This window comes from Pan troglodytes, chromosome 16 (assembly GCF_028858775.2).
Source record: "Pan troglodytes isolate AG18354 chromosome 16, NHGRI_mPanTro3-v2.0_pri, whole genome shotgun sequence".
Lineage (NCBI taxonomy): Eukaryota > Metazoa > Chordata > Mammalia > Primates > Hominidae > Pan > Pan troglodytes.
The window spans coordinates 24,627,026-24,645,613 of NC_072414.2; the positions used below are offsets into that span (position 1 = coordinate 24,627,026).

The 18,588-nt window shown below is 44.3% G+C and overlaps 1 protein-coding gene across 1 annotated transcript; it reads left to right on the plus strand.

The window, feature by feature from the left end:
- Positions 1–1,425: 1,425 nt before the first annotated feature.
- Positions 1,426–18,380, plus strand: GREM1 (gremlin 1, DAN family BMP antagonist). The gene is made up of 2 exons (XM_523036.8): positions 1,426–1,667; positions 14,399–18,380. The coding sequence occupies exons 1-2, from the start codon at positions 1,501–1,503 to the stop codon at positions 14,952–14,954; spliced, it is 723 nt and encodes a 240-aa protein (XP_523036.4). The 5' UTR covers positions 1,426–1,500; the 3' UTR covers positions 14,955–18,380.
- Positions 18,381–18,588: the final 208 nt, after the last annotated feature.

Sequence of the window (18,588 nt, forward strand, 5' to 3'; positions counted from 1 at the left end):
ACAAACTGTGGCTCACTGCATGACTTAACAACAACTGATTGAGAATTGTAAAGTGCAGCCTCGAGTTCATGTGTAGAAACTGCCATCTGCACAAACAAAACATTCAGAGGACTAACATTTTAAGGATACTAATGCAGACTTCCTTCTTGCTTCATTTATTTAAAAATATCTATTTCACGTTCCTAACAGCATCTAGTAGATGTTTCTTGCTTCTTCCCCCTAACGCCGGACTAAAGAGAGAGAGAAAAAAAAAAGGCTGTTTTCTGGTCTGGTTTTGTTTTCCTAGTCAAGTACTTAAATTACGGGTGTTTCATAAGTATCTTTTGATGGATTTCATTGTTTTGTTTATTTTGCTTTAGACAATACAGACACCTTCATATTTCCTCCTGTAGCAAATCTTTTTCAAAGTCTTCATTTGACGTGGCCGATGGAGCTGGTCTGCAGATCTTGCAGACGTGTTAATTTTTGCACGGACTTTAGCTTCAACACACAAAACTTACGGCCTCTTTGAGGAACCAATTTTTCAAGCTAAGAGAACAAATGAAAGTGTTCGCTCATCTTTCGAAAACTATTTATGTACTTGGTATCCGGAATGTGACATTGGTTTTACACGTCGGTAGGTTTTTGTCCTAAATTTCTGGGAAGTTACTTCCTCATCTAACGTTTTATTTTCCTGACTTATTCGTCTTTGATATGCTACAGAAAACCCCTCTCGCCCAGTGGCTGTTTTCTCTCTGTCTCTTAAGATAATTTAGGAACAGAAGCCTTGACTTTTGACGGTCTTTTAGTTTTATTCTCCTCCCGTGACTCCCCTCTGTACACTCACAGCCGAGGCCGCCGGCATCTGGGCTGAAAGAACCCGTGGCGGGCGAGGAGAGGAGGGTGTCATGTTGGCGACAGGCTCCTGCTGGCGGCCGGCGAGCCCGCCAGGTTAACGGGGGCGCCGGGGTCAGCGCCCTCGAAGTTGGGGGCCTCGGGCGGGGCCGCGCGGGAGCCACGACGGCCGCTCGACCAGAGCATCCCGCAGTCTCGTGCCCTCCAGAGGGGAAGAATGGCCGAATCTGGCACGATCCCACGGAGATCTTGCTCTTCCCAGTGCAGTCTCCGCTACTGAGCGCGGGACCAACGCAGGCGATGCCGGGCGGCCGACAGGGAAAGCCCAGACCTGGGGCAGAGAAGGAATGAGGGGCCGCCAGCCGGGGGGATTTCCTCCCGCTCTTCCCTCTCCAACGGGAGCGGAAAATGTGATTTGCTGTGCATTCCAGGCGCGGTTCCCTGGGGTGACCTCTCCCAGCCGGCCCGGGCGGGGGGAGCAGACAAAGAGGCGAGGCGGGCGGAGAGGGGACCCCGCGGGGAAGCAGGAGGGGTGCGGGGGGCGGGGGCAGTACCGGGAAAGGGGGCGGATAGCGGGTCTGGCGGCGGCGGCGGCGCCTGGCCAATGGAGAGGCGCGGCCCCGGGCGCCGCGCTCTGCCGCCGGCATTTAAACGGGAGACGGCGCGATGCCTGGCACTCGGTGCGCCTTCCGCGGACCGGGCGACCCAGTGCACGGCCGCCGCGTCACTCTCGGTCCCGCTGACCCCGCGCCGAGCCCCGGCGGCTCTGGCCGCGGCCGCACTCAGCGCCACGCGTCGAAAGCGCAGGCCCCGAGGACCCGCCGCACTGACAGGTGAGCGCGGACGCACCCGGCAGGGATGTGAGTGGGTGGGGGGAAGAGGGCCGCAAACCAACCGCAGGACCCGCTCAGTTCCACGCGCGGCAGCCCTCCGTGCGCGCCGGCTCGGGTGCGCTGTTCGCGGGGGTGAATCGTGAAGAACCATCGCGGGGTCCTTCCTGCTGAGGCCGCGGACACCGTGACCTCGCTGCTCTGGGTCTGCAGGGAAACGTAGGAAAAAAAGTTGTCAGGAGCGGGCAGGATGACCCCCACATCCCGTTTCCACCTCCCGGAGGCCCCCGAGCACGCTCCTGGTGCTGGTGGCAGCAGCGCCTGGCAGACGCGCCCGCTTAGCGAGGGCGCGAAGTCCAGGCCGCCAGAGCGCAGGAGCATCCGGACCTGCTAGTCGGCCGCTGACTGCGCGGCGAGTTGCCTTGAGAGGGTCCCATGTGCTTGAGGCGCCGCGCTGGGTGTGGGGGCGTCTTGGGACGCCCATTGGAGTCCGCGGGTTGGAGCATCCGGAGAATCCATGATGCGTGCATTTGCCGATCCCCGAGGTGAGATGGAGACTGGCAAGGGCAGAGCCGCTGTGTTCAGCCACAGCGGAAAACCGAACGGTGGGTAACCCGACAGCTGCGGTGCGGGGCGCGGCCCTGGCCGTGGGGTCCAGCGAACCCGCAGTGCTCACAAGGCACACACCACACGCGCTCGCGGACCGGCCACGCACTCGCGGGCGCTCGCTTCTCTACTCCAGCCTCTTCCCGGCCCCGCGCACGCCCGGGCTGAATGGTAGACGTTCTGGCGCCGGGCAGCGGCCACCGGCTGGTTCCCACTTCCGCGCGCACCCCTTAAACTGTGTTCTAGAGGCCCCAGCCTCGCCTCGCAGCGCCTCACTAGCTCCTGAGGACTAGGGACTGGCGGCTGAGGCGGGTTGGCGGCTGCAACGAGCTGGGCGTCTTTCGTTCTCTCTAGCTGCCCGGCTGGCTCCGCTGGCCCCTCCACGGCTTGCGGAGCAAGGCCATAGCAGGGGAGTGGGAGGTACATTGGGGCCGTCACCTCCTTGCTGGCCGGAGTTATTTGTAGACTACAGACTCCGGAAGAACACACGCGCCACCGCTCTCGCTTGGCATTGCCTTCAGATCGCAGGTCCTCCTTGGGGGTGCCCCAGCTTGGCATTTATTTGCCTGCGCCAGGCTCTGGCGACGGTCACCGGGCCAGGCGGGGAGGGACGGACGGCAGGTGACCAGCCTCTGCTGTGAAGAAATTCCTGCGCACCCGGAGCTGTCCCTAATGCGCTCCCGGGTCGAATCCGTCTACTGCCTTCCCCTCCTCGACCGACTCCGAATCTCGGCTCTTATAGACAGAAATACAGCCTCAGCGTTAGGGGTTAAAATCCCCTCTTAAACGGTCCGAGGGCAGAGAGGTGACCACCGATAGGTAATTGGATCTCCTGCTGGAAAGAGCAAATCTGAGCGGTGTGCGCGTCTGTTTATGTTCCCCTTCGAGATGGTGCCAGGACACGAACTGATTAAAACAATCTATTGTGTTAAGTGGGTCACTAGGGTTTTAAGCTGTCCCAGGGACCCCAGAGTAGTGGCTTCCTTCTGGCTGTACACACAAGTTAAATAAATAGCGTAGAAGAGGTTAAGATAACCCCATTCTAGGGTGAGGAGTCCTCTTTCATCCCTAGGGCTTCCCCCTCCCCTTTTCTCTTTTTTTGGAAGGAGGGGGAGCATGAGAGTCTTGAGGAGGGGATGTAATTTTCAAAGCAAGGAGGGAAAGATCTTAAGAAAACTATATATTCTCACTGCCCCCCAAGCCAAGTCTACAACAGTAGGTGATTTGATTACTATCTCTGGATAAATGGCACTGTCAAATTGTTAATATTAACTATTTCAGGGATTTTTAGCAGGGTAGTGGCAGTATGTGCGTGCGTGTGTGTGTGTGTGTGTGTGTGTGTGTTTAACCTCCAGGTCATTGTAGGAATTAGAGTCTTTTGTAAACTTTGTAATTTCACAGGTTTCCTATTTTCTTAAAAGTTCATTTTTAGTGAAATGTTTTGGTAACCCACGCTCTGTAGGAAATCCAGGTTGGCTAATGCGGTCTTTATGTGAGTAGTTACACAGGGAAGAATAAAAACCTTTTATGTCCCACATCTCTGAATGAGGGCTGCCTACCCTGTCTTTGAAACTAAGCCGAAGATGCCTTCAGTCTGAATGGTCAAGTATTAAGAGTGATAAAATGCAAAGAAATTTCATGCCGCAGACACCTCCCCCAAGAACTGCTTGTTGACAGCAAAGCTGTGGAACATGTTCCACAACAGAGAGTAAAGGACAGCCAGGAAATATAAACCTTTTATGTAAAGGAAAGGCAGGTGGGGGACAGTGGTTAGGGGAGGTGACTGCAGCCTCTAACCAAAAGGCAACCATCAGGCAAGTGCTACCAGGCCGTGTCTTCGATCTGCAAGGAATTTTCTTTAGTTTTAACATATGCTCTTAGAAATTCAAAGTACAACAGGAATTCCTGGGACAAGAGAAATCTTTTTATTCACATGTGAACATGAAGATACAAAATAGATAATTATTTTATTTATAGCACTCTTCAAATTGTATTGCATTAGAAAACATATCCATTGACCCACTGTTAAGGACAGCACTGGGTGTCAATAGGACAGTGGTTAAGGACCTGTGTTTGGGGCCAGATAGAATTGGGTTTAAACTGCTGGCTGGGCTGGGCACAGTGGCTCACACCGGTAATCCCAGCACTTTGGGAGGCCAAGGAGGACGGATCACCTGAGGTCGGGAGTTCGACACCAGCCTGACCAACATGGAAAAATCCCGTCTCTACTAAAAATACAAAATTAGCCAGGCATGGTGGTGCATGCCTGCAATCCCAGCTACTTGGGAAGCTGAGGCAGGAGAATTGCTTGAACCCGGGAGGCGGAGGTTGTGGTGAGCCCAGATAGCGCCATTGCATTCCAGCCTGGGCAACACGAGTGAAAACTCCGTCAAAAAAACAAAACAAAAAACAAACAAACAAAAAAATGCTGGCTTTCCCACTTATGAGCTTTGTGACCTTGGACAAATTTCCAACTTTTCTGAGTGTAGATTCCCTGATTGGTAAAAGGAAGATGATATTATCTACCTCATATTTTGTTATGAAAAATAAATGATAAAATTGGGTCAGAATTCAGCATAATGCCTGGCACAGTAAGGGCTTCAAAATAAAAGGTAACTCTTATTATTAGTAATGGTGTTAGGAAAAGTAGTAATGTTATACAGAACCAGGATATATCACAGGGTAGTTCTGAAATTAAATCCTGAATCCTGGCCGGGTGAGGTGGCTCACGCTTATAATCCTAAGCACTTTCGGAGACTGAGGCAGGCGGATCACGAGGTCAGGAGTTTGAGACCAGCCTGGCCGACACACTGAAATCCCGTCTCTACTAAAAATACAAAACTTAGCTGGGTGTGGTGGCAGGCGCCTATAATCTCAGCTACTTGGGAGGCTGAGGCAGGAGAATCACTTGAGCCCAGGAGGTGGAGGTTGCAGTGAGTTGATATCGTGCCAGTGCACTCCAGCCTGGGTGACATCTCTTAAAAAAAAAAATCCTGAATCCCACACTACGCAGTGACTAACACATCTTTCACTACAGAACAGAACCTGTAACTTGGCCGTCTCTCAGCAGTGCTGCTCAGTGAACATTTAATAATTTATTACTTTCTAACTCGTTTCTTGTTGACCTGAAGAATTGTACATAGTCATTAACTTTCCTAAGAAAATCTTTGACAAACATAGAGCTCCTGAGATATTTCACAACCAGGTGGTCTCCTCCCTGTCCTATGCAATGTTGGGCCCCAGCCTGATTCAGCCGACCTGGTCTTCAGACTTGAGAGGCTGTTTAGGGTTCTTACAACACAAAGGGGATGAGACTTTATCCTCTACCTGTGTGCCAACAAGGGATTCTTCTTATCTCCTTGGTGCAACTTGTCTGAAAAAGAAAGTCAACACAATTATCTTTTTAAAAGTTAAAGATCAAGTTAAAAAAAGCTATAGTTTTCCCAAAGATTTAGACCTGAGAAAAAGGAATAGATCCTTCTAAAACCTGGCCTGCACTTAGAGCATTTGTAGTCACTTCCACTATTTCTTATGCTGAGAGAATAATTTGATGTCCTGCCTATTGAATGTCTTTCTAAAGCTTGATTCATCAGGAGGAACTGACCAGAAGTCCATGCACAGACATTTGGCTTTCACTGTAATTCCTACTCAAAACTCCGTTTCACTGATTATGAGCAGGTTGCTTAGCTAAAATGAGAAATACAGCAAGAAGAGGGATGGAAAGAGCTGGCTTAAACTTTCCCAGAGACATCATGAACACTGGGAACAGGTCATACATATACCATTTTTATTTCTCAGTCCTCAGAATTAGAATATTGTGTTCCTAGAGGCTTTGTGAAAATTGGAATACATTGCCATGACCTGCACAGGATAGAGGTGGTTAATATGGCTTACCTTGCTTGTAGATGTTTACTCTTGATCCCTAAGGGAAACTGGAAGGAAAGCATGCTGTAGAGAGGACCTGCTTTGAGAGTATGTGTCCTCTGGGACAAGTGGAATGAAAGAGAGGATACAGGCAAAGAGAAAAAAAGGTGGAGATGGGGTGAGACTTGGTGGTGGACAGTTGCAAAGAAAACTCATGATGAGAATAACATCACATTTCTTGAAGAAGCTGAACTGCATTGATGGGAAGTTGAGGCAGAGTTTGAAAAGAAGATATACTGTCTGCAAAAAAGAATCAACGGAGATGTCAGGTATCTTGATGCACCCTGAGTCTATGAGATGCAGCTTAATTTAATTTAATGATATGAGTAGGCCATTTCATAAGTGGTGGAAATTACCATAAAGTGTTTGCAGCTAATGTCGGCGCATGAGTGATGTCATAGGAACCTAAGTCTGGATGAGCTATGGATTGAATTTTTACTATGGGACACCCTTCTACATGTTGCTGTGGAAAAGAATTGTCCTCAAGAAATGTACATCTTCTGCATTTCCTCTACATCTCTGATATTTACAAAGTGCACATTATTTGGTGATACTACAACTGGGATTTCAAGTGCACATCATTACTATTTCCTTCACTGAAGAATCAAGAGCAGTCTGGGGGTGGGGAGAGCTTGAGTGATTGACAAGGATGTGGCAGAGCCCTGGTTCCACTATGAATTATAGTTCTTACCCTGCTTACTGTCACTCATGTAGAGCAGTTAGTGTGCCTCAGAGCACTGCTGTTCTCTGAGAAGCTGAGGTCTCGATTGACATTCTTGAAGTTGGTGTTTACTTCTCTCTGAATAAACACAGGTTGGCAACTCAGACATCTTACAATAAGTACTAAAGATTTTTGAAGAATAGGCTTTTAAAAAATGAAAAAACATTTCACTTTCCATAGCTAATAAATCTTATTTTGAGGAAAATGTACTTTTCTTTAAAGAAAAAAAAAAAGCCTGTCTGTCACTCTAGACCCTTTGGCTTAGAAGGTAGGCACACTCCCATAGAAACAGAAAGTCTGTCCAAATTAAAACTGAAAACCACAGTTGACTAATTTTGAATTTATAGCTCTGCTGTTGGCTTCTGCGATAGTATTAATTTCAATGGCTTCAATTAGAAAATGAAACCCATAGCATTCCATATGAGAACAGGTAAAAAGTCAGGGACATTTGGCGTTTTCCAAGAAAAAGAAAGACAAGTCTTAGGAAGCTCTCTAGGATGGAAGGAATTTGCCACACTGAGAGTCAGACATCCAACGGATAGCAATTGGCTCTTCTGCTCGTGGGCACTGGTGAAGGCATTTTAAAATGCGAAGAATGGTACCTCTGTAAATCAATGAGGTTCATAATAATCATGCATTTACCAAATTTTTATAAGCACCTGCCTTGTGCCAGGCACTGAGGGTAAGGTGATGAATAAGCCCTCATCAACTGTCAGACTAGATATTTACTCAATAACAGATGTGAAAATGCCAAGAAGGAAAAGTTGAGTATAAAGAAAGCCTTAAGTTGGTTCAGAGAAATAAAATTGCATTTTTCGGATAGATGTTTATGGAATCGGCCTTATGAGGTAAACTTGTCCTATGCAGTCAACATACATTCCCAGTTAGTCTCAGATTGGCCTCTGTGATGACAAACTCAGAGGGCCCTGGTCTAGGAGGGGTGAATTTGTCTGGAGGCCATTTTCAGGAGGTATGGAGGAAGACTGGGGCATAGGCCTGGGGCCATCTCGTGTACTCCTCCTCTGAAATGGGGAGCAACTGAATTGTGTTTTATTTTAGATCTTCGTCCAAATTGAATACCAGAAATTCGTGAAACCTTGTCAAATTCACACTATATTTTGAGACCAGGAGAAGGCTCCTTGAGAAATTGCCACACTGTCTTATCCTAGTCTCTGGAAAACTTCAGTCCTGTATTATAACTGGGCGTTTCTCATAAGTGCTTTTTTTTTCTTTTTCTTTTTATAATACTTTAAGTTCTGGGATACATGTGCAGAATGTGCAGGTTTGTTACATAGGTATACACGTGCCATGGTGGTTTGCTTCACCCATCAACCCATCATCTACATTAGGTATTTCTCCTAATGCTACCCCTTCCCTAGCCCCCCACCCCTCGACAGGCCCCAGTGTTGGATGTTCCCCGACCTGTGTCCATGTGTTCTCATTGTTCAACTCCCACTTATGAGTGAGAGCATGCGGTGTTTGGTTTTCTGTTCCTGTGTTAGTTTGCTGAGAATGATGGTTTTTGGCTTCATCCACGTCCCTGCAAAGGACATGAACTTATCCTTTTTATGGCTGCATAGTTAGTATTCCATGGTGTATATGTGCCACATTTTCTTAATTCAGTCTATCATTGATGAGCACTTGGGTTGGCTCCAAGTCTTTGCTATTGTGACTAGTACTGCGATAAACATGTGTGTATATGTCTTTATATTAGAATGATTTATAATCCTTTAGGTCTATACCCAGTAATAGGATTCCTGGGTCAAATGGTATTTCTGGGTCTAGATCCTTGAGGAATCGCCACACTGACTTCCACAATGGTTGAACTAATTTACACTCCCACCAACAGTGTAAAAGCGTTCCTATTTCTCCACATCCTCTCCAACATCTGTTGTTTCCTGACTCTTTAATGACGGCCATTCTAACTGGCGTGAAATGGTATCTCATTGTGGTTTTGATTTGCATTTCTCTAATGACCACCGATGATGAGCTTTTTCTCATATGTTTGCTGGCCCCATAAATGTCTTCTTTTGAGAAATGTCTGTTCATATCCTTTGCCCACTTTTTGATGGGGTTGTTTGCTTTTTTCTTGTAAATTTGTTTGAGTTCCTGGTAGATTCTGGATATTAGCCCTTTGTCAGATGGATAGACTGCAAAAATTTTCTCCCATTCTGTAGGTTGCCTGTTCACTCTGATGGTAATTTATTTTGCCATTCAGAAGCTCTTTAGTTTAATTAGATCCAATTTGTCAGTTTTGGCTTTTGTTGCCATTGCTTTTGGTGTTTTAATCATGAAGTCTTTGCCCATGCCTATGTCCTGAATTGTATTGCCCTGGTTTTCTTCTAGGATTTTTATGGTTTTAGGTCTTACATTTAAGTCTTTAATCCATCTTGAATTAATTTTTGTATAAGGTGTAAGGAAAGGGTCCAGTTTCAGTTTTCTGCATATGGCTAGCCAGTTTTCCCAACGCTATTTATTAAATAGGGAATCCTTTCCCCATTGCTTGTTTTTGTCAGGTTTGTCAAAGATCAGACAGTTGTAGATGTGTGGTATTATTTCTGAGGCCTCTGTTCTGTTCCATTGGTCTATATATCTGCTTTGATACCAGTACCGTGCTGTTTTGGTTACTGTAGCCTTGTAGTACAGTTTGAAGTCAGGTAGCATGATGCTTTGTTCTTTTTGCTTAGGATTGTCTTGGCTATACGGGCTCTTTTTTGGTTCTACATGAAATTTAAAGTAGTTTTTTCATAAACATCTATAGAACTCTCCACCCCAAATCAACAGAATATACATTCTTCTCAGCATCGCATCGCACTTATTCTAAAATGACCACATAATTAGAAGTAAAACACTCCTCAGCAAATGCAAAAAACAGAAATCCTAACAGTCTGTCAGACCCCAATGCAATCAAATTAGAACTCAGGATTAAGAAACTTACTGAAAACCACACAACTACATGGAAACTGAACAACCTGCTCCTGAATGACTACTGGGTAAATAACAAAATTAAGGCAGAAATAAATAGGTTCTTTGAAAGAAATGAGAACAAAGACACAATATACCAGAATCTCTGGGACACAGCTAAAGCAGTGTTTAGAGGGAAATTTATAGCACTAAATGCCCACAGGAGAAAGCGGGACAGATCTAAAATCGACACCCTAACATCACAATTAAAAGAACTAGAGAAACAAGAGCAAACAAATTCAAAAGCTAGCAGAAGACAAGAAATAACTAAGATCAGAGCAGAACTGAAGGAGATAGAGACACAAAAAACCCTTCAAAAAATCAATGAATCCAGGAGCTGTTTTTTTTTTTGAAAAGATTAACGAAATAGACTGCTAGCCAAACTAATAAAGAAGAAAAGAGAGAAGAATCAAATAGACACAATAAAAAATGATAAAGGGGATATCACCACTGATCCCACAGAAATACAAACTACCATCAGAGAATACTTTAAACACCTCTACGCAAATAAACTAGAAAATTGAGAAGAAATGGATACATTCCTGAACGCATACACCCTCCCAAGACTAAACCAGGAAGAAGTCGAATCCCTGAATAGACCAATAGCAAGTTCTGAAATTGAGGCAGTAATTAGTAGCCTACCAACCAAAAAAAGCCCAGGACCAGACAGATTCACAACCGAAGTCTACCAGAGGTACAAAGAGGAGCTAGTACCATTCCTTCTGAAACTATTCCAAACAATAGAAAAAGAAGGACTCCTCCCTAACTCATTTTATGAGGCCAGCATCATCCTGATACCAAAACCTGGCAGAGACACAACATAAAAAAGGAAATTCAGGCCAATATCCCTGATGAACATTGATGTGAAAATCCTCAATAAAATACTGGCAAATAGAATCCAGCAGCACATCAAAAAGCTTACCTGCCACGATCAAGTTGGCTTCATCCCTGGGATGCAAGGCTGGTTCAACATACGCAAATCAATAAACGTAATCAATCACATACACAGAACCAACGACAAAAACACATGATTATCTCAATAGATGCAGAAAAGGCCTTCGATAAAATTCAACACCCCTTCAATGCTAAGAACTCTCAATAAACTAGGTATTGATGAAACATATCTCAAAATAATAAGAGTTATTTATGACAAACCCACAGCCAGTATCATACTGAATGGGCAAAAGCTGGAAGCATTCCCTTTGAAAACCGTCACAAGGATGACTTCTCTCAGCACTCCTATTCAACATACTATTGGAAGTTCTGGCCAGGGCAAGCAGGCAAGACAAATAAATAAAGGGTATTCAGGTAGGAAGAGAGGAAGTCAAATTGTCTCTGTTTGCAGATGACATGATTGTATATTTAGAAAACCCCATCATCTCAGCCCAAAATCTCCTTAAGCTGATAAGCAACTTCAGCAAAGTCTCAGGATACAAAATCAATGTGCAAAAATCACAAGCATTCCTATACACCAATAATAGACAAACAGCCAAATCATGAGTGAACTCCCATTCACAAGTGCTACAAAGAATAAAATACCTAGGAATCCAACTTAAAAGGGATGTGAAGGACCTCTTCAAGGAGAACTACAGACCACTGCTCAAGGTAATAAGAGAGGACACAAACAAATGCAAGAACATTCCATGCTCATGGATAGGAAGAATCAATATTATGAAAATGGCCATACTGCCCAAAATAATTTATAGATTCAATGCCATCCCCATCAAGCTACCACTGACTTCCTTCACAGAATTAGAAAAAACTACTTTAAATTTCATATGGAACTGAAAAAAGATCCGGTATAGCCAAGACAATCCTAAGCAAAAAGAAAAAAGCTGGAAGCATCATGCTACCTGACTTCAAACTATACTACAAGGCTACAGTAACAAAAACAGCATGGTATAGTATAAGTGCTTTTTTTTAAAAGACAAAGTAAAGTAATTTTTTTGTTGTTGGGGTAAAACAAAAGCTCTGCATAAAGAGCAGGGATGTTGTAACATACACTGACCAAAGGTGGGAAACCTACAGTTGGAGCAGAAGCTGAATGTCACATTATCAGCTCCGAACTTATAATGGTCTGAAAGTACTAGGTTAATGTTGGAAAGATGGTGCCATTTAAAGATATCTTAAATTCAATATTTAATTATTTTAATTTGACATTATCCTAGAGTTGAATGGTGTTTACTTACCATGTGCTGTTCATTAGAAAATCTAGATCCTACACTGCCTTTGCGCAAGGTAGTTGCTCTAATAATACCAACCTGTCCAGTTTTGGTGGGAGAAATAATGTTACTGTTAAGTTGCACTTAGTGGTTATTATGAGTAATATTGGTATTCCAAAGAGAGAAGGAAAATGGTTGCTACACAGCTGTGTTCTTAGGTTCAGAAAACCACAGGAGTGGGACAGGAGAAACTTCAGGATTCAGGTCCGATTGTTGTGATGGCCGCAGGAGGGAGACTGTGAATTTGAAACTGCATCCATTGAAAAGAAAATCCCTCCATACTTTAATAATTCTCTCCGTGCCCCATGGCAGCAAGTGCTTATAGGCCTTGCTACTCAAAGCTTAATAAAAAGGCAGACCTGCTGAATCATAATCTGCATCTTAACAATATCCCCAGATATTGTCTGCACTTTCTCTTTCTTTCTTTCTTTCTTCTTTCTTTCTTTCTTTCTTTCTTTCCTTCCTTCCTTCCTTCCTTCCTTCCTTCCTTCCTTCCTTCCTTCCTTCCTTCCTTCCTTCCTTCCTTTCTTTCTTTCTTTCTTTCTTTCTTTCTTTTCTTTCTTTCTTTCTTTCTTTTTTTGAGACGGAGTCTCGCTCAGTCACCCAGGCTGGAGTGCAGTGGCGCAATCTCGGCTCACTGCAAGCTCTGACTCCCGGGTTCACGCCATTCTCCTGCCTTAGACTCCCGAGTAGCTGGCACTACAGGCGCCCGCCACTACGCCCGGCTAATTTTTTTGTATTTTTAGTAGAGATGGGGTTTCACCGTGTTAGCCAGGATGGTCTCGATCTCCTGACCTCGTGATCCGCCCATCTGGGCCTCCCAAAGTGCTGGGATTACAGGCGTGAGCCACTGCGCCCGGCCAATTGTCTGCACTTTCAAGTCTAAGAAGCACTGTCCCAGGAGGAAAATCTTTTTAGTCTGAGGCTTCTCTCTTGCACTCTCCTTTTTAAAAATATGCTGCTCCTTCTCCACCTTTCCCTCTTCTTCCGCCTTTTCTGTCTGCCTTTACTACCTCCCCTGAACATTCAACTTGTAGAAGAGTTCCCCTTTCTCTGAATTGCGTTCTTCACTTCATTCATTCTTTTCTCTCTCTGTCTATGGTTTCCTATTTTTTGTCGGTTTTCCCTCACCTCACCTCCTTGTTATTTTTTGCCATTGTTCACATATCACTGCCCTTTCAGACCCATATCTAGCTTCTGACCCATCCACTAATCCATTGCCACTAATTTATTCAGCATGCCCATGCCATTTATTAATGTAAATATTTGCACATACTTGTTCTATCATGCCCATTTTTCTACCTTTTAAATTGTATATACACAGACACATGTGAATGACATATTTCACTATTTAAAAGGTAGAAAAATGTATATCGTGGTACAAAGAATGATACATTGAGTATCTGTGCCCAGTTTCAAGATGAGAATAAGTGAGAGGCGAAGCCTCATGAGTCACGTCACCTACACGCTACTGTCTTTCATTCCATCTGCAGTACTGCCACACATTTGGTTAGTTCTCCAATTGCTGTCACATTGACATCGAGTTGGATCTGAACAGCGTACCTGGGGAGACGAACTATTGGTATCTTTGCTTAAATGGAGTCATTTACTGAGAGACAAAGTGACATCTTTAAGATCAGATAGCAAGTTACTGCCCCAGGAGCGCGACCTTTCCTGTTTTGTTGTTTTCCCTCTGTCAAATGCCTTCTGGTCTCCATGAATCTCTCCTTCCACATATGATAAAAATGCAAAGTCTCATAAGCATTCACAGCTCAGGAAGCCTCAGGCTAGTTGGGGAGAAAAGACTGGGAGGTTTCCGGAGGAATGAAGTCCTCTGGGCAGAGAGGTTAATTCATCTTGCTGTAAAACAAGATAGAAAATAAGTTCCCCTCAAAAGGTGCGAAGGTCATAATGGCATTAACATAGTAGGCGCTTACTAAATATTATCAAATACAAGAATGAATATAGTTAAGTGAACGTAGTACAAAGTGACATGTGGTTGGTGCCAGAGGCCAGGAAGAAGTTCTTGTGAGAATAGGTGCAGAGAAGAGCTAGGCCCTGGCTGAGTTTAAACCTTGACTTAGTCACTGTGGGACTCTGGGTGAGTTACTCCATGGATTGATGGCTGGGTCATGGAGATAATAGTACCTAATTCATACAGGTACTGTGAGAAGTAAATGGAATATTTCACGTAAGTGTTTAACACTGCGTTTAAATGCTAGGTGCTATTATTATTAATTTTTAAATTAACTTTGCCATGTTTTGTGTCTTCCCCTCTCTGTGCTTCCTTTCTTTAGTATGAGCCGCACAGCCTACACGGTGGGAGCCCTGCTTCTCCTCTTGGGGACCCTGCTGCCGGCTGCTGAAGGGAAAAAGAAAGGGTCCCAAGGTGCCATCCCCCCGCCAGACAAGGCCCAGCACAATGACTCAGAGCAGACTCAGTCGCCCCAGCAGCCTGGCTCCAGGAACCGGGGGCGGGGCCAAGGGCGGGGCACTGCCATGCCCGGGGAGGAGGTGCTCGAGTCCAGCCAAGAGGCCCTGCATGTGACGGAGCGCAAATACCTGAAGCGAGACTGGTGCAAAACCCAGCCGCTTAAGCAGACCATCCACGAGGAAGGCTGCAACAGTCGCACCATCATCAACCGCTTCTGTTACGGCCAGTGCAACTCTTTCTACATCCCCAGGCACATCCGGAAGGAGGAAGGTTCCTTTCAGTCTTGCTCCTTCTGCAAGCCCAAGAAATTCACTACCATGATGGTCACACTCAACTGCCCTGAACTACAGCCACCTACCAAGAAGAAGAGAGTCACACGTGTGAAGCAGTGTCGTTGCATATCCATCGATTTGGATTAAGCCAAATCCAGATGCACCCAGCATGTCCTAGGAATGCAGCCCCAGGAAGTCCCAGACCTAAAACAACCAGATTCTTACTTGGCTTAAACCTAGAGGCCAGAAGAACCCCCAGCTGCCTCCTGGCAGGAGCCTGCTTGTGCGTAGTTCGTGTGCATGAGTGTGGATGGGTGCCTGTGGGTGTTTTTAGACACCAGAGGAAACACAGTCTCTGCTAGAGAGCACTCCCTATTTTGTAGACATATCTGCTTTAATGGGGATGTACCAGAAACCCACCTCACCCTGGCTCACATCTAAAGGGGCGGGGCCGTGGTCTGGTTCTGCCTTTGTGTTTTTGTGCCCTCCTGGGGACCAGAATCTCCTTTCGGAATGAATGTTCATGGAAGAGGCTCCTCTGAGGGCAAGAGACCTGTTTTAGTGCTGCATTCGACATGGAAAAGTCCTTTTAACCTGTGCTTGCATCCTCCTTTCCTCCTCCTCCTCACAGTCCATCTCTTCTTAAGTTGACAGTGACTATGTCAGTCTAATCTCTTGTTTGCCAAGGTTCCTAAATTAATTCACTTAACCATGATGCAAATGTTTTTCATTTTGTGAAGACCCTCCAGACTCTTGGAGAGGCTGGTGTGGGCAAGGACAAGCAGGATAGTGGAGTGAGAAAGGGAGGGTGGAGGGTGAGGCCAAATCAGGTCCAGCAAGAGTCAGTAGGGACATTGCAGAAGCTTGAAAGGCCAATACCAGAACACAGTGAGGCTGATGCTTTTGAGAAAGTCTTTTCCTAGTATTTAACAGAACCCAAGTGAACAGAGGAGAAATGAGATTGCCAGAAAGTGATTAACTTTGGCCGTCGCAATCTGCTCAAACCTAACACCAAACTGAAAACATAAATATTGACCACTCCTATGTTCGGACCCAAGCAAGTTAGCTAAACCAAACCAACTCCTCTGCTTTGTCCCTCAGGTGGAAAAGAGAGGTAGTTTAGAACTCTGTGCATAGGGGTGGGAATTAACCAAAAACCTCAGAGGCTGAAATTCCTAATACCTTTCCTTTATCGTGGTTATAGTCAGCTCATTTCCATTCCACTATTTCCCATAATGCTTCTGAGAGCCACTAACTTGATTGATAAAGATTCTGCCTCTGCTGAGTGTACCTGACAGTAGTCTAAGATGAGAGAGTTTAGGGACTACTCTGTTTTAGCAAGAGATATTTTGGGGGTCTTTTTGTTTTAACTATTGTCAGGAGATTGGGCTAAAGAGAAGACGACGAGAGTAAGGAAATAAAGGGAATTGCCTCTGGCTAGAGAGTAGTTAGGTGTTAATACCTGGTAGAGATGTAAGGGATATGACCTCCCTTTCTTTATGTGCTCACTGAGGATCTGAGGGGACCCTGTTAGGAGAGCATAGCATCATGATGTATTAGCTGTTCATCTGCTACTGGTTGGATGGACATAACTATTGTAACTATTCAGTATTTACTGGTAGGCACTGTCCTCTGATTAAACTTGGCCTACTGGCAATGGCTACTTAGGATTTATCTAAGGGCCAAAGTGCAGGGTGGGTGAACTTTATTGTACTTCGGATTTGGTTAACCTGTTTTCTTCAAGCCTGAGGTTTTATATACAAACTCCCTGAATACTCTTTTTGCCTTGTATCTTCTCAGCCTCCTAGCCAAGTCCTATGTAGTATGGAAAACAAAGACTGCAGACTTGAGATTCAGTTGCCCATCAAGGCTCTGGCATTCAGAGAACCCTTGCAACTCGAGAAGCTGTTTTTATTTCGTTTTTGTTTTGATCCAATGCTCTCCCATCTAACAACTAAACAGGAGCCATTTCAAGGCGGGAGATATTTTAAACACCCAAAATGTTGGGTCTGATTTTCAAACTTTTAAACTCACTACTGATGATTCTCACACTAGGCGAATTTGTCCAAACACATAGTGTGTGTGTTTTGTATACACTGTATGACCCTACCCCAAATCTTTGTATTGTCCACATTCTCCAACAATAAAGCACAGAGTGGATTTAATTAAGCACACAAATGCTAAGGCAGAATTTTCAGGGTGGGAGAGAAGAAAAGGGAAAGAAGCTGAAAATGTAAAACCACACCAGGGAGGAAAAATGACATTCAGAACCAGCAAACACTGAATTTCTCTTATTGTTTTAACTCTGCCACAAGAATGCAATTTTGTTAATGGAGATGACTTAAGTTGGCAGCAGTAATCTTCTTTTAGGAGCTTGTACCACAGTCTTGCATATAAGTGCAGATTTGGCTCAAGTAAAGAGAATTTCCTCAACACTAACTTCACTGGGATAATCAGCAGCATAACTACCCTAAAAGCATATCACTAGCCAAAGAGGGAAATATCTATTCTTCTTACTGTGCCTATATTAAGACTAGTACAAATGTGGTGTGTCTTCCAACTTTCATTGAAAATGCCATATCTGTACCATATTTTATTCGAGTCACTGATGATGTAATGATATATTTTTTCATTATTATAGTAGAATATTTTTATGGCAAGATATTTGTGGTCTTGATCGTACCTATTAAAATAATGCCAAACACCAAATATGAATTTTATGATGTACACTTTGTGCTTGGCATTAAAAGAAAAAAACACACATCCTGGAAGTCTGTAAGTTGTTTTTTGTTACTGTAGGTCTTCAAAGTTAAGAGTGTAAGTGAAAAATCTGGAGGAGAGGATAATTTCCACTGTGTGGAATGTGAATAGTTAAATGAAAAGTTATGGTTATTTAATGTAATTATTACTTCAAATCCTTTGGTCACTGTGATTTCAAGCATGTTTTCTTTTTCTCCTTTATATGACTTTCTCTGAGTTGGGCAAAGAAGAAGCTGACACACCGTATGTTGTTAGAGTCTTTTATCTGGTCGGGGGAAACAAAATCTTGACCCAGCTGAACATGTGTTCCTGAGTCAGTGCCTGAATCTTCATTTTTTAAATTGAATGTTCCTTAAAGGTTAACATTTCTAAAGCAATATTAAGAAAGACTTTAAATGTTATTTTGGAAGACTTACGATGCGTGTATACAAACAAATAGCAGATAATGATGAATAGTTCACACATAAAGTTGTTTTAAGGAGAAAATCTAAAATGAAAAGTGGATAAACAGAACATTTATAAGTGATCAGTTAATGCCTAAGAGTGAAAGTAGTTCTGTTGTCATTCCTCAAGATATTTAATATCAACTGCATTATGTATTATGTCTGCTTTAATCATTTAAAAACAGCAAAGAATTATATAGACTATGATTGAGGTACCTTGCTGTGTAGGAGGATGAAAGGGGACTTGATAGTCTCAAAACTAATTTGGCTTCAAGTTTCATGAATCTGTAACTAGAATTTAATTTTCACCCCAATAATGTTTTATATAGCCTTTGCTAAAGAGCAACTAATAAATTAAACCTATTCTTTCTGTGTGTGTGAGCGTGCGTTTGTGTTTGGTAGTGTTCCTAGGGCAGAGGTGGAGCAGGGATGCACTTATCATGGGAAGGGAGGTAGAAAAGAGAATTGGATAGCCTGTGATCTTTGGTGGAATTTATTCCTTTTGCCTAGGCCTTTCAGACCCTGCTTGATTTCCGTAGGACACTTCAGGTCGTGGCAAGGGAGAGCTGGTCTGCAAT

What these genes read in the sequence shown, in the direction of transcription:
- GREM1 (XM_523036.8), top strand. Translation starts at nt 1,501, where the DNA reads ATGCCTGGCACTCGGTGCGCCTTCCGCGGACCGGGCGACCCAGTGCAC. An exon ending in AGGACCCGCCGCACTGACAG is followed by an intron (nt 1,668 to 14,398) that starts GTGAGCGCGGAC and finishes TCCTTTCTTTAG; the next exon opens with TATGAGCCGCACAGCCTACA.